The sequence below is a fragment of the Geospiza fortis genome, unplaced genomic scaffold, assembly GCF_000277835.1.
Source record: "Geospiza fortis unplaced genomic scaffold, GeoFor_1.0 scaffold172, whole genome shotgun sequence".
NCBI lineage: Eukaryota > Metazoa > Chordata > Aves > Passeriformes > Thraupidae > Geospiza > Geospiza fortis.
In genome coordinates this window covers 8,576,091-8,592,279 of record NW_005054309.1, presented here as the reverse complement: position 1 = coordinate 8,592,279, position 16,189 = coordinate 8,576,091, and the positions used below count along the sequence as shown (strand labels likewise).

The 16,189-nt window shown below is 42.9% G+C and overlaps 1 protein-coding gene and 1 long non-coding RNA gene across 5 annotated transcripts in view; one reads left to right on the top strand and one right to left on the bottom strand.

The window, feature by feature from the left end:
• Nucleotides 1–6,168, top strand: part of LOC115947671 — a 7,620-nt gene extending 1,452 nt beyond the window's left edge. Inside the window, exons 2-3 of the long non-coding RNA XR_004081532.1 lie at nt 5,431–5,489; nt 6,107–6,168. This is a non-coding gene — a long non-coding RNA (uncharacterized LOC115947671). The remainder of the gene's footprint in view (nt 1–5,430; nt 5,490–6,106) is intronic.
• A 766-nt stretch (nt 6,169–6,934) lies between these two features.
• The window catches only part of MECOM (MDS1 and EVI1 complex locus), a 180,321-nt gene continuing 171,066 nt past the window's right edge, over nt 6,935–16,189 (bottom strand). For all 4 annotated transcript variants that reach the window (XM_031055374.1, XM_031055376.1, XM_031055375.1 and 1 more), the window contains 5 exons: nt 14,584–14,753; nt 13,371–13,515; nt 10,431–10,667; nt 9,683–9,869; nt 6,935–8,642 (listed from right to left, as the gene is read on the bottom strand). In XM_031055374.1, coding sequence (XP_030911234.1) covers nt 8,508–8,642; nt 9,683–9,869; nt 10,431–10,667; nt 13,371–13,515; nt 14,584–14,753 — 874 coding nt within the window. In that variant the 3' untranslated portion in view covers nt 6,935–8,507. The remainder of the gene's footprint in view (nt 8,643–9,682; nt 9,870–10,430; nt 10,668–13,370; nt 13,516–14,583; nt 14,754–16,189) is intronic.

The following is a 16,189-nucleotide window of genomic DNA, read 5'->3' as shown; positions in this document are numbered from 1 at the left end:
AGCTCTTGGAAGATGATGAGTAATTAATTGCTTCCAGGGCTCTTCTGTATTAGGCACTGACTCCTAAGGGGTTTCTAGTTCATCCCCTAATGTGTGGATTTAGAAACAAAAATGCTCATTTCCAGTTTCTTTCTGAGGGAAATACTGTAGTGTATTTAAGGTTCAATTTAACTGCATTTCTGAAAATCACTTTATGCTGAGGATGGGCTGCTGGGGAAAGAGAGACCAAGTAGCTGGTCCTTAAAGAGGTTCTCATTTCTGCTCTGAGCTCAAGTTCACTTCTCACGGAAGTTTGAAGCCAGTGAATAAAATGCAAGCGGAGTTAGTTCTTTTGTCATCCTTAAGAAAATAAGTCAGAGTGGGTCCTTGCAGTTTGCTGATCCAGGATTGTTTTGAGATACAATTGTTAGGCATGTTTTAAAAAGAAAAAAAGATCTTTCAAGAGCTCATTTCCCAGAACATTACCAGCCAACAGCTCTAATGGGCTCACGCCACACAACAATTGTTGACTAATACTATGTGCTTTGCAAAGAAAAAAAAAAAGAAGAAACAAACTGTTATATGTTTTTTGTTGAGATATATTTAGAGAGCTTTCTTATTGTTAAGAGCTTTAGGAACAATAATCAGTGGTATGTCATTCTGGTATTGTTAGCAAAGTCCTTTCTATTGAATTTTCAAGATGTTGTAAAGTGAGATTATGTGAGTAGCACCTCTGGACACTTTTTCCCATCATTGTGTTGGTATCAATCGCTGACTTCCACTGTTTCTCCTGGTATTAAATGAAAATGTTGTTTCCCACTACGCTGATTGGAGGCTGTATAATGCATGACATAACTGATAACCCTACTGAGATTACACATTGTAAGATTCGAGCTGCACGAGAAATTTGGACAACAAAGTAGGTGGCCACTTGGACTGGGATACAAAGTTTAAAAGAGAATGTACTGGGATCATTGTTTCAGCTGAAATGAAGAAACATTTACAAATGGATAATTTACGAGGCTGGTGCCTCAGGTTTTGGGAAAATGCTTCTTTTTTGTTTTTTCCCTTGTTGTTCTGTGGGGACAGTAGGTAGAATTTATTTTCCAAGGGCAAAGTGTTGCCCTAAGGCTCCTCAGCCTTGCTCACCCCTGGCAGAGCTGTATTAGAGCAGAAACCCACACCCTGCTGAGACTCCTGACATTTTCCAAAGAGGAAATATTAAAAATTCAGTGGCAGAGTGGAGGAGGAGTAAGTTATACTTTGGAATAGCAGTGAGCTGAGAAAGCCAGATTTTTCTACTCTGTAATAAAACCCCCTGAAAATAATGAAAAGTTTTGAGCTGACTTCTGTGTTACACCCCTCCAGTATCTGGGCAGCTTAAAGAGCAAATAGGGAGTTCCCTCATAGCAGGTCCTGGCTGCTGCCATTTCCCTTATACCAAGTCAGGTTGTTTTGGTCTTGCACTTGTACTTCAGAATGATTTTTTTGGAGAAATGGCTGAGCTGGTCAATGCCTCTGTTCCATCCTGCTGGTTACCCACTCCTGCTTCTTTTCCCCCAGCATCATGACAAGTTTAGGTTCAAGATTTTTGTTGGGGTTTTTTTGGGGGTGGGGTTTACCCCAGTCCCTGTTCCTGCTCTACTTTATTCTTCACACAGTGGCCTTCTGCCCAACTTTGCTGTTTCCTAAGCTAACAGAGGGTGGCATGTCCAGAGCTTGGCTTATGGCTGGCACGAGGGGAAGGAGAGGTCACTGGCATCCCACTCCCTGTCCATCCTCACAGGCAGCAGAGAAAACCTTGGGGAAAAACTCAGCTACAAGCCATGCTCCTGCCCTTCAGCACCTCTCAGCCTGATCTCTGTGCTCAGCCAGGGCAGGGACAAATTCAGACTTGACCCCAGAACTCCTCAGCTGATGGGGTGTTCAGTCCAAAAAGCAGTTCTTGATCTCCCATTCAAAGTTTTTATGGATGAGTGTAAAGCTGGAGTGAGCTGCTCCATGCAGTGGTTAAGGTTTTAATAGCTCTTAAGTAATAAAAACAGCAGAACTGCTTCCAGGGAGTACCAGGGAATCAAGTCTAAATGTAATAAAGGTCTCTCCTTCGCCATGGTGGATTGCAAAGGGTTTTGTGGCTTGTGGTTGCACAGAGCAGAGGGGCTGTGGATCCTTCTGAACCAAACTTTTACTACACCAGTGTAGTGATGTGATTGCAGCTGACTGGACCCCACACCTCTGGGAGGGTCTCCCAAGGAAGGGGAGACGTGTCAACCTCTCATTGGTCTGACAGTGGGAAAGATTTTCCTCCCTTAATACCTGAGCCCGAGGCTGAGTGCTAGAAAATATTCCTGGCCATGCTCAGATGAGAGATGAATTCAAGAGAAGACCCACCAGACTGGTGCCCAGCAGGCCACAGGGTGCAGGGGACAGATTCCAATGGGGCTTGTTCAACTGGACAAGGACTGATGGCTTGTTTTAAGCTGAAAGAAAATCAATTTAGACTGGACATAAAGAAGAATTTTTTTACAAGGTGGGTGGTGAGGCCCTTGGTTGCCCAGAGCAGCTGTGGCTGCCCTGGAAATGTCCAAGGCCAGGTTGTGGAAGATGTCCCAGCTCACAGCAGCGGTTGGAACTAGATGGCCTTTAAAGGTCCCCTCTAGTCCAAACTATTGCATGACTCTATGAAACAGTTTGGTGCAGTAAAACATTTGCTTCCTTAATTAGGAAGATCAAAATCCTTCAAATATTTGTAGGAATAAGTTTTAAATAAGACCATTAGGTTTTGTCCTCCAATGTTTTATTTTCATTTGGATAACGGATGACCTGATATTGAGTCTGCTGGGATTTTCACATAAATCCCTCTGAAATTCAGGAGAGGTTGAATGTTTAAATTAATTTTAACATAGCTAATGCCTGAATTTTAATTTTTTTTCCTAATGTATCAGCGCTTCAGATGTCAAAAAAACTTTTGCTATTTTAGGAGTGGAGAAAGATGTTTGGATGAGATGAGAGAGGATCCTTGGAGGATGCTGAGGTCAGGTTTGCACTCTGTGTGTGGAGAAGGCGGCTCACCACCTTCCTCTGTTTTGATGGCAGCTTTAAAGCAGGAGACCCCACAGTGAGCTGCTGCTGAGCACCCTGAGCTCTCTTATCCATGCTGAAATCTCTCCCTCCACTTGTGAACTTTTCCAGGAGCTTTTCTAGCAGGAGTTCCTCCAGTGGCCACCCTGGGGAAGGCAGAGGGGCTGGTGTGGCCTGGACAAAGGGGCTGCTTTGCTGCAGAACCATGTTACCCCCCTGCATACCTCCCCCCAATTAGCCTGGACCTTAATTGGGCCTGACACGCGCCTGTTGAAAGAGATTCCCCAGGAATTAAAGCGCTGCTCCTCTGGTTTGAGTTGGCTGCTGATGTGAAACATGACATGATCTTGGAGAATTTTCTGAGCTTACCATGAAACGAGGCTGCCACAGGTATCAAGCGGGCTTTGTGCTGGGGCTGTAATCATATTACAAATTGAACGCTTCCACATGTGCGTGCTGGCACATCCACCCTCGCCTATCTCACATGTATCTGCCCCAAGGTACAGATGCTGAGGTCTTGACACAGCATAATATGGATCTAAATATATTTTCCAGATTGCCTTAGCACATGCTAATGAAAATGAGGAGTAAAAGGCCCGCAAGAAGCAGCTGTTTAAAATTTTCTTCAATCCCCGAAAATCAACTTCTTAATTACTGATAATTTAAGCATCAAAATCACCACTAACCCTCTTCTCCCGCTAGACCCTCCCAAGCTGGGAGGCCTGCTTGAAGACTCTTGGGCAAAACTTTTACTTAGAAGTGTAGCTTTTCATCAAATTTCTTCAGCTTTTCTGGAATTAATTAGTATTAAAATAAAGCAGGGAAAAGGCAAGTGCCTGCTGGAGGTGCCTTCTCTCAGACCTCCTGCTTAGACTGCTAAAGCTCATTGTACCACAACACTTTCATATTTCCACAGCACCTTTCATGACAAAAGGTTCCCCAAACTTCCCCAAATGGATTTATAGATATAAATATCTTCAACTGCCTTTAAAATGTGCGACCTCTTGGATCAAAGAAAGCAGGCTCTGCTTCCATCATGCAAAAGGATCTGTGTTCAGTCTGGTTTGCGTTCATACCTAGTGGGGCAACCAGTCCCAAGCAAAGTTTAGGCAGTGGTTTTGGGATAAAGGCTGACAACATGTCCCACGAGTTCCTGGATCACTGTGTGGCAGTGGGGCCTCTTTCCAGGGATTATCTAAATGTTAGTCTTGTTAAAATCTAAATTCTGGGATAATTTTGCTGGGAATTGTTTTCCTCTAGCAGCAAATAAGTCTGAACCAGAGGAAAAAAATAATGGAAGAGAAGGTGTACACAGTACTTATTTTTTACTTTTTATTTGATGTTCACCATCTCCCCAGACTTCCCTAAATGACTCTGAACTTGAGTTGAGCCTTTCCTAAAGCTGGCACCATTTTCTGTACAGAAAGAGAAGATGAATTAATTTGGCTCTTGCCAGCCCCAGGCTAGGTGTGCTCACAGACCTACAGAGCCAGTCAATGGATGGGAGAAAGGCTGGTTTTGGCCAGGCTGCAGAAAACATTTTCCTGCTAACTGGAGTCCTGGCAAGGAACACGGGCTTTGACATGGAAAAAGGGGTTTCTGTTTGCTGCTGGATACCTTTGTTTTGTCTAAATCATTACTGGAAGCATCTTTAAAACTGGCTTTTCCACACCACTCTACGAGAGAGCAACAAAACCACAACTGGGACTAAATATAGCTGGAAGGCAGAGAGCACAGTGGAGCCATCCAGGAGCTCACAATGAGTCTCTACATGGGAGAGACCTGACAGAAACTTTTAAAGTTCAAAACATACATGGAGCAACGGGCCAAACTGAATAGCTGAGCAAAAGCAGCCCTGCAAATGCTTTTATAATAACTTCCCCTCCCATTACTCCACAAATGTACCCATTGGAAACAGCAGCTGACACAGGAATGGTGACTGAGACCCACAGGGCTATTGAGGAGCTGGGCCAGGGTGAAATACTGATTAATCATCTTGTCATGCTGGGGCTTTGCTCAGTTCTGTAGATAGGAATTGAGAGGGTAATGTGCAGCTCCTCCATCTAGGAAGGCTGCTGCATCACATGGGAATGATTTGTTGACTTACAGAAAAGTGCTACAGTGGGGTGAACAGTAGGATGATGCTGAAATAAGCTGAAGGGGTTTTTGAAAAGTATTGACTTTTTTTTTTCCTTAGAAAAAATTAAATCACTGTAGTAGAAAGCCAGAAGCATCAATCCTCACTCAGCATCTGGACAATTGCACCTGTGTGGTCCATGGGGGAGGGTGTGACACAAAGACAAAAACTATCCAGTTTTCTTTGTTTATTGGGGGATGAGATGAGTAATCAAATCTGGGTTTGCTTTTCAGCTATTCCGCTGGGTGAACAACTCTGGTACTGAGACAAGGCAGTGAAAATCAAGGTCATGGTAAGGGATCCACACGGAGTTGAAGGATTTGTTGGTATTACAGAAATACACTTTGTCCCCTCTGCCCATCAAACCCCATGGGCTGTGCTGCTGGGTGGGACACTGTGACAAGAAAATAACAAGTTCCAGAAAACCAGTGGGAAAATGAGCGCAGGGATTGGTGGCATTTGCTCCCTAATGGTCACCAGAGCTGGTTATGGGCAGGTTGAGCTAACCCTGAGCTCAGGTCAAGGAGTACTTTTCCTGGCAGGTCTATGATATGTGTGCAACCCAGAACATTAAACCCAGGGGACACGGTCCCACCCTTTCTCCACCTCCCAAACCCTCTTTCATCTAGGGCAGGTGAGGGCAGAGCTGATAAGAACTGTCATTGCATCAAATTAAAGGGGAAAACGATCTGGAAAGCTGTTTGCAGATAAAACTCGACTTGATTAATCTATTTGTTCTCTGTGTTTGGCAGAAACCTAAAACCAAGTTTCACAGTGACTTTAACTGCCCTAAAAATAATGGCCTATTTATGCAATTATCTGCATGTACGTGGCCATTGCCTCAGGCCACTGCAGTACAAGAATATGCACACGGGATTTTTTTTTTTCATCTATTTACTTTTTTTCCAGGTGGGGTTTAGGCTTCCTGCATGAAAACCATTCCAGACTAGGTTCTCAGCTTGCCACCAACTCCTGCAGAAGGCTCTCAAGCTGAAGGAGCAAACCAAACGAGCCCACACCTGCGCTGAAGACAAGAATAACACATACGGGTTATTCTGAAATATAACTTAGATATCTGATGAGCTATGAGAGGTCCTTGGGCACTGACACAGGGCAGAGAAGAGCATCTCAGCCCTTCCATCTCTGCTGATGAGAAGATCAGCAAGATGGGCATTCCCTGGGAAAATGCTGGCTTTTCCTGACGTCCTTCCCTCACAGGTTGCCCAGAAGCAGGGATTCAGGTCTGATTTCAAAGGGAACACAAATTAAAATGCTCTTCTTTTTTTCCCTGTTAGACTCTAGAAGGCTCATTTTATGCAGTTGGAGGCTCATTTAGCTTCCCAGCCGTGGATTTTGATCACTCTGGTGAGTGAATATTTCACTATGCACCAGCCAAGCCACTTCTCCCCAACCAGCAGCAGGCAGGCAAAGCTCAAAGGCAGGGCTCCACAAGCGCCTTTGAAGGTGACACTGCACCAACCTCCTCTGTGAAGTGACCTAAGTATCCCTCTTTTCCAAGGTAGTGTTTTGAAACTTAAAGGACTTAACTAAACCCCTCCAACAGTCAGTCTATTGAGAGGCTCTGGCTCGGGTCCCACATTTCATGGCCAAGTCCAAGACACCTCGCAGTGCCCCATCCTCTGGTTGGCCTCATGACCCCACAGATCCATCTTTGCTGCAGAGGAAATGCTCCTTTTTTTTTGCCCCAACTCAGACAAAACCAAGACAAAAAGGAAATAGATCCCTTCAGTTTTGTAGTCCTTTATTATTTTTTTTAAGTTGATCCTCCCATAGTAACGTACTGAAATGCGTAACAGTTACATTGTACAAAGCATTTAAAGAAAGTACCTCAACTTGCCGATTATTTCAAAATGAGATTATAAACAAAAGGAAAAATAAATCTGGTCCCTCACTAAAGGCCAAAAAAAACCCCCAAAAATAACTGAATACCTTCCGTTATTTATTTATTTTTTTAAAACATAAATTTGGAACACTTCATCTTACAAATAGGATTAACATGAACATAACATCACACAAGCTCGCAGACAACCAGCATAAAATATTGGGTACAGTTTTTTTAATCAGAAGAATCATGCTTTCATGAAGAAATTATAACTGTTTATACAATCGAATCAATTTACTGTATTACAAAAAAAAAAAAAAGAACAAAACTAAGTCGCATCTATTAGTTATTTAGTTCATTAAAAGGCAAAAAAAAAATAAAAGAGGAATGTAAGAAAATTTCAAACACTGTTTTGCACTCCCATATACACAGATCAGTTCACCTCACTTTTTTGGAAGTACATGGGTGCCTTACATCATAACGCAGTGGGGGACTGGAGCAGTGCTGTTTGTTACAGGAACAGTGCTATTGTAATCAACAAACAATCGTTTGCCAACAAATAAATACACGGTACACACAACACAAAGGAGAAATTAAGAGGGTAGGGGGAAAGGAAAAAATACAACAAAATAGTGACATGATTGTCGAAAATTAAAAAAATCTCCTTACAATGATTCGAACTAGTGGTGCTGTCGATGAACGCGGTGCTCTCACGGAATTATCTGGATGATTTAGCTTCTTGGAGTAGTGAACATTCATAGTTTACAATATACACAAGCCTCTTATGTATTGTTTCTCAGAGTTCTTTCTTTTTCTGCCATTTTTTTTTCTCCTCGTTTTTCCTTTTTTTTTTAAACAATGCAGTTGAGAAGGTAAAAGAATTACGGAGAGAACAAAATATTCCCTGTTACTTCTTTCTACATTTACGATGGATAGTGTGCATTTGATAGAACTATTTTCTTTCTTTGAAGGGCTAAAATGCATAAAGCTTTAATGAAGAGATTTGTACATAAAAGCAACTGTTCCCAATCCTGTGTCAAACTATCTTATACAAAAAGAAAATCAATTCAGTTCCTACTTTAAAGGAGTGCCCATGTGTGTATCAATGCAGTCTTGACCCTCCTGCCCCTGCCCCTCAAAGCCGGGTGAACTGGAAGACGCTTTTTCCCGGCCCCGTTCATGTAATCCACTGAAACAATTTTTTATTTTTATTTTTTTTTAAAGTCGCATTGATCCTCCAGAAGTCAGCAGCTGCCTTTGCTGTGCAAAACAAAATATTGAGAATAAATAGTTTCTTTCTTTTTTTTTTTTTCTTTAAAATTATTCCGTTTAAGGTCACCGGACTTTAAATGAGTGACCCTGCAGATTTATAAGGCATTCTGCTCAGCAGTCTTTTAAATAGTCATATATGAAAGAGCCATGCTACTGGTTTGGACTTGGTCCCATCCTCGGAACGACTCCGCACTGTCATACGTGGCTGATGGACTGGATGGCGCTGGATTCCGCGGCGGCTCTCGCCATACTGTGCCACATGTTGGGAGAACTGTGGGATGCAGAATGAAGGGAGTCCTTCTCGGAGAGAGAGAGCATCATGGCATAGGCCTGGATGGGGACAGAAGGAGGACAAGGAGGTCACACTCCTGCAGCAGGGATCTGAGCTTGGACCCGCGCCACCCGTGCGCGGCCAGGGCAGCAGGCAGGATGCAGACACTGGGCTCAGCTTAGTTAAAAAAAAACCAACTAAATGCTTTAGGTAAAAACCACTGTCAACCCCTTCACTGACACTTTTGACTCACTAATAGTAATAATAATTTTAGCTTTCATCTGGTTTCACAAAGCTCAGAGGAACCTTTAATAGTTGACAAGGTCCCAAAGTCTCCTTTGCCTTCAGATTCTTGGCACAGGAGTCTCTTTTCAAGAGGCTGAGGAATCACATTATCCCTTGTCTCGTCCTGTATTTCACCAAATGTAACAGTCTCCTTTGCTGACCTTTCCTACATGCATATTCTGCAGTTTTTAAAACAGGAATCTTTCAAAGGGGCTAAAAAACCCCATTTTAATTAGTTAATGTTTAGAAAACAGTAAAAAATAGCACGAGGATACCATTTCAGTTATTGCTGTTTGTAAAACATGCTGAGGAGCTAAAGGTGGTACCATCCATCAAAAAATAAAAAAATACCAAAAAGCCAAGCCAGCCAGAAGATCAAGTCACATCCCTGTGAGGCTGCAGCTAAACCCTGCAGCATCAGTGTCAGCAGAGTGGGACTAGTTCTTAACATGGCATTTCTGGGGGTAGCAGGCAGAAAAAAAATAGTAAAAAAAAGTAAGGAAAAAGCATCCCTGCAGCATCAGTGTCAGCAGAGTGGAAGTAGTTCTTAACATGGCATTTCTTGGGGCAGCAGGCAGAAAAAAAAAATAGTAAAAAAAAGTAAGAAAAAAGCACGGAAGTCCTCTGTTCTCAGGGACCAGAGCGCCCTGCCATGTCTCTGGGGTGCAGTGGGATGTTGGGTGAGCCTGAGGTTTGTGGACATGGAGCACAGCTATGTCTGACAAAGCTGGAACAACCCTGCCTGCCACACACTAACAGCTTAATCCTGCAGGTATTTGGTGACAGTAACATTTAAACTGAGTTAAGCTTTTACCTGGGATTTGGATTTCCTGTACAACGGTTGCTTGAGGTCCTCTGGCAGCTGGGAAGCATTGAAAGCTGCCAATTCAGCTTCACTGTATTGATTTTCTTCCATTTTCCTCATTTTGAGGCTATCTGTGAAGTGCCTTATGTGGTCCAACGCTGAAAGTCCAGTCTTATTATACTCCTCTTCTTTATACCTACAAAAACACCACAGAGGTTTTAAATGTCAATTAAATGATCCTCTCTGCGTGCCCTCATCTTCTCAGATTTACACATCTGAGCAATTATCCCCTCTTTCACATTCATAAACCACCTTGCCTCATGGAATGGCGATCCTGAAGTAAAAGGAATTCCCTTTTCTGCTCTAAAGAAAGGGCAGTTGAGTGGGGGAGGGAGAGTTTGTCTCTCTCATGGTGTCTCCACAGCCTTTCACAAGGCCATTATGAGAGATCCAGGACGGCTCGCGGAGCAGATAACGTCTCTCCCATGGAACTGTCTCACCCTGCTTCCTGTCTCACCCAGAATCTCACAATAGCTCCCCAAACACAGCCAGTTTTCCTAACAAGGGCTCCAGACTGCACGAGGAGGCTGAAAGCAGGGCTGGTGTTGACCCAAACACGGACGCACGTTGCTATTGTGAGTGGGAAGCGGCCGCTCCGCAGCGGTTCCCACGGCAGCGGGTTTGGTGCTGGCACTCCTGTATGGTTTATTGTTCCCATTCCGCCTATCGGGCACACCAATACTCGGAAGGAACCAACCTGCCAGGGGAAGCTTTGCAGTTCATGTCCAAAGTACTCGTTTCCTCATAATCCTCCTCGGGAGTGCCCTCATGCATGTCACTCGTCGCGGGCTCTTTGACTGCCTTCCCTGCCATTTCGCTCTCCTCGTCCTCTTCATCCATCATTACTTCATCTTCTGCCTCCTCGTCATCCAGCAGATCCGAGTTCTGGCTGGCTACCATGGCTTTTTCATCCTTAAAGTGGCTGCCATTCATTCTGAAAGGACCAAAACAAATGCAAGCTATAAACACAGATCAGATATGAAAGCTCCTCATGGGCAGATTCTTGGAGGCAGATCTGAAAAGCATCTGTCCCAGCAGAATAAAGTGATTTCTGTATTTTATATCTTGCTTAGTTTCAGACATTCAGGCAGCACTGGAGAAAATTCCACTCAGAAATCAGTGGGACATTACAGCACCATCAGCATGGGATTTTCCTGTTATCCTGCTAAAACTACTGTTCTAACAGAGGCGAGTTCAGATAACCATTCCAAATTTTCCCATGCATTATTTCATCTCAAGTTTCCAATCATACATGTAGTCTGGGCAAAACAACTCACTGCCTTTGAACAGAAGCTGTAGGGGCCAAGAAACTTTGAAAATCGGATCTGGCATTTTTTAAAAAAATGACATCCAATATTGCATTCAGAGTTTTAAAGTCAAAATTACATGCATAATTAATTTTGCCTGCTACCACCCCTTTGGAAACCATATTGCTTCACTGAATGTATGGATTTCATACATGGGAACCTAAGGGGCTTCAGCTGGAGATCTGAAGAGTGGTCTGCAATATCACCTCCATGCTGAACTAGGTTATTGACTCATTTGAAGGGTAAAAAGCAATGAAAAGAAAGGTCATAAGGCAATTTAAGTGCATTTCTTCTTATTAAATGAGTAATTACAGCAATACACACATGGAAAACCATTTGGTCTACAAACTGTTATTACGCTGCCCTTTGCTCTCAGACAATGACTTCTCTTAACTACTTCCTACGGGATTTTTATCAAGGACATAATACCCACGCTGAAGTAGGGGTTGTTTGGTAATGGTCTCAACCCTGTAGGATTCAGACTGCATTGTGTCCATCACATCAAATGAGAACTAAAGAAATTCACCACGGCCTCAACGAACACCCAGCCAGAGGCACAGGGATGTGAACGAGCTGCACCCAGTGGAGCCTCCCCAAAATTCGTGCTACCACTGTGTGCCCCCACCACGTCATGCAGCACAGAGGCCTTGATTCATCTATTGTTCTCATTGTGCAAAAGGTCCTTAACTCTTCCAGGAATACAGTTACAAAAATGGAAACCTTATTGTCCGCACGCAGTTTGCCTCAGACTCTGTGTGCTTCAAACTGTGCGGGACAATATGGGATAGACCCAACATTGGAGCAAGATAAGATGGACCCTCACAGCCTTGCTGGTGTTTAACATTTGACTTTCTGAGGAGCAAAGCTGGTATCTGCCACAATAATAGCACCATTTTCCTGAACATATTAGAGTTTCATCTATTTTCCAAGCAAATTCCAGCTGACTGCCATGAGTTTAGTATTGCATTGAAAAAAGCTCTAGGGAACAGTCTGTCTTTAGAAGAGTATAAAAAAAATCTGAGGTTGTGCAGAACAGGGAGAGCTGAAGCAGCCGCCTCCCTCTAAGATCATCAGAGAAATATCTCTTTATCATCTTTTATTTAAATAGGCAGAAATAAGAAATTGTTGAGCTCAGTTTGGGCTGCCAACTTGCTTGTTATGCTCAATTGAGGCTGCTAGAAATGAAAGGGAGATGGACTACAACCAAAGTAACAAAAGCCATGTGATTAAGAAAACAGATTCTCTAATTATGCTTTCAAATGCAGCAATTTGCCAGGGATAAAATATCCGTCAAGAGCAGTCTGAAGTGCCAAATTTAGAAAGGAAACACTGCACAACCCAGCAACCTTTCCACTTTGCTGACTTCCTGTCGGAGGACATGTTGAGACCAGATGTGCAAGGAAAAAAATCCCAAGCCCTCATTGCCAATCAAGATGGAATGAAATTTGAATATGCATGTAATCACTTAATCCAATACTATAGTGGAAATTGTGTTGTGTCCACCCTTTTTACCCCTTCACGAAGGCATCTAGAAATTGAGGAGACAGCAAAGTTTGCCACCAACAGTAAGAATTTTTTGATGTTGATATGCCAATTCAAAAGGGAAAATAATGCATAATGCAACACCAATCCCAAAGAAATATGTAGGGGCTCCATCCCACAGCCTTTTCTGCTTAGCTGTACTTTTATTAACTGAAAATATTTAGAAGTGGTCTCTCTTCTGTTAGTTCAGAAGAATTCAAACACCCATATACTTAATAAATCTTAGTAGAAAAAGCTCTTTCACATGCTGGAGCTCTGTGGACTCCCAGCGCCCACCCGCAGCCTCGCGGGCTTTTGGCTACTCAGCATCTTTCTTGGGATTGAGTTACTTACGGGAAAGGACTTTCAGCTACAATCTTTCATTTGATCCAAGAATTTAGCTCGGTCTACTTTATTAATTGCACATTTAAATTGCACTTAAATCCTAAGGCTCCATGCATTTAGCCACAGGATGTAGAATTCACCTGTTCTGCTGTGAGGGTAAAGAGGAGGAATTTTTCAGCAGACTTAAATCAACGGCGGGAGCCTGAAACTGAGAGCTCCAGGTACAAGGAGAAATGTGTTCACAGATGGAATCTCTTGTCCAGCATCTGCCACTTGGAACTTCTTCATACCCAGTGGGGAGGGAATCAACACATTTCTTTTCCTGAGACACCAAGGTGGCCACTGAAGCAACCAGATTCGGAAATAACTCTGGCTCCAGACATCATTAAATGTGAACAATCAGGTCTGCAGACCTGGAAAAGGAGCGGTGGGCACCTTCTGAAGGCAGATCAGACATAACTCACCTCTCCTCTGAGTTTCGGGGGGATTGATTGTTGTGGTTGCTGTTTCCAATAAAATTCCTAATTTCTGTGAAGTAAGAGTCCTCCTTGTCATCTAGGATTGCCCCTGTGCTTTCCAGTTCTGAGTGAGGTGAAGACGTTGCAGTACCTTAAAGCAAAATATACGATGTCTGTTGCTGCTCCCTTATATTTTCTATATTTAACCATTTAAATCAAAATGAAATTGAAACTCTCGTTAAAATGGGTGAGAGCCAAAAGCTGGTCAGTGTGAACTATCAGCTTTTGGCCATAAAATCAGTAATTAATGGGCAAAGGTGATTTCCAGCCAAAATGACTTGGTTGCATGCTGGGTACCATTTCCATGATTTATCATCACTTTTGCCATGTCTCTATTCCAACATCTCCCTCCTGCTGCTTGTGATTCCAAGACTGTCCATTGATAACTGTCCTTCTTAGACCAATGGCTCAGCTGAGCAAATGGAACTTAATTTTTATCTATCAATTATGCAGATTTGTTCAAAATATGGAGCAGCCATTGACACATTCACTGAGCACTGAGAGCTAGTGTCAGATGCTTTTCTCTGAGCACTGGGGAAGGGACAGCTCTGCATTCACTGCATGCCCCTGGTTGTCCCCACTGAGGCAAAATGCAGACTGAAAGGACTGCAGAGAGGGTTTTCATTAAACCCTGCAGACACCCAAACCAGCCCAATGACATCCCCTCCTGCCACTGCCTGTGCTGCTGCTGAGCAGTGACCAATTTGCTTTGGGGCTTGAGAGGCACCATTAGCTCCATAATAGCCAGCGCTTTTCAGCTCCTGACAGTGAGAATATTTCAGAAGGTGCCAGGAAAATCTTTTAGAGTGCCCCCTGAGACTCTAAATCTAGGACTCCTATTGAGAGCCAAGTGATTGCAGAGATGGGATTAAACCAATTTTCCCAGTCTGTTCTCAAAACGCTATGGGTTGGCTTAATTAAAACCAAAAGAAAAGACATCATCCAGTGGTCTTAAGTTATACAAGGGGAGAGTTTATGCTGGGATTTTCAAAGCACTTTAAATGTCAGCAGAGCTTAGGCACTTACATATTTTGCTACCCCCCACCCGCTGGAGCAGCGTGTGCCCGTGGCAGTGCTGACAGGGTAAGGGCAGTCCCTGCACACGGGACAGGGAGCAGGCTGGGGAGGGAAGAGACAGGAGGGAAAAGACACAACATACCAGACATGTTCCCGTTCTCGTGCTTTTTTAGATGTCTGTCAAGATTGGTTTGTTGACCAAAACACCTGTCACACAAGTGACACTTGAATGGCTTCTCTTTATTGTGGATGTTACGCACATGTCTCTGCAGGTTAGAGGATATGCTGAAGGATCTGTCACAGTATTTGCATCTAAAAAAAAACCAACAAAACAAGTCGGAAGGAAAGAGTTTGTTAGTAGCTGGAAATGTAAGATTTGTCCTAAAATACATGAAGAGCCTTCTGGGCTCAGTCTCAGTACCCAACCACAGTTTCTTGTTCCCTACTGAGGCTCAATCCTCCCTGACATAAAGACAAATTTTGGCTAACTAGAGAGCTGTGCTCTTGGAATGGAGACATAACTTCTACGGTGGGGTTTTCAGCTTTAATTCATATTAACTTTATATTTTAAGTACTGCCTCTAGGAATGAGCATAATATTTCTGAGCTAATGGCATCAAATTAGCTATGGTAATTGAGTCCCATGTTTTTAAAACTGTTGCACGCAAAGTTGGGAAGTTTGAAAACAGTAGAGCAATAACTCTATTGTTTCATGTGCTGCCAATACAATACAATTAAACACTTTTGGAAAAAACATGAAACAGATCTCTTCTAATGCTCAAATAAGGTAAAAAGGGCTATTTCTTTTCCTATTATAAATTATACTGTGTGATTAAATCTTTTCTTGAGGAATTAGCTTGCTTGATTGCTAATCCCAGAGGAAATTCGGTTATCTTGCAAAAACCAGCAATAAACAATCCCAACCTTTAATACTGTGCCAATGTGAGTAGTTTAGTCTATCACTCTGGTACCAGAGGCATCAATTTTCATACTCTGTAGCGATTTGGAGTCCCTAAAGCCTTTACTGTATTGCTCTTTAAGCCATTACTAAGTCATACTATAACTATTCCAAATTCTCTGGCTGGCAACCAGCCAAGAGTCTTCACCACTTTAGTTTTTCAATCTTTTACTTCTCCCGTGCCTCTCTTACACTTGTCAAGGATGTAAAATTTTTTTTAGTGCTGAAATCACCCATTATGCTACTAATTGCCTGTGGCTTTTATGCAGTGGACGGGTATAACATACATCAAGACCTTCTTTCAATAAAATTAGATGTGAATCTCATTTCCCAAAGAGACTAGATGCAAAAAACATTGTTTCCTCACAAACAATGAGCTTACTCTGCTCTTTACAGCTCATAAAATGTAGAAATCTGCGCATTTGTTTTACTGGAACATGAACTGGCCTCTTTCCAGTTTAAATTAGCCTTTCATTTTCAATAAGGTGAAGCTTTATACACATTTCTGCATGCGACCGTCCTGGCTTCAGTATCACACACATATTCTTATCAACAGGAGAGTACACCCACATGGGTTTTGGTTAAGCAGATCTCAGAAAGGATCCAGATTAGGCAGGAAACAAATAAATACAGTGATGCCTTTGCAACCAGGACCTTTCAGAAATCAGACTGACAAATCACCAAAATTTAGGCTGCAAATAACACCGCAGAACTCCAGCAAAAAACATTTTTGCAAGGGAAAATACGTCCATGAGCCCTACTGAACATCACTTCAATCACACTGGTTCAGC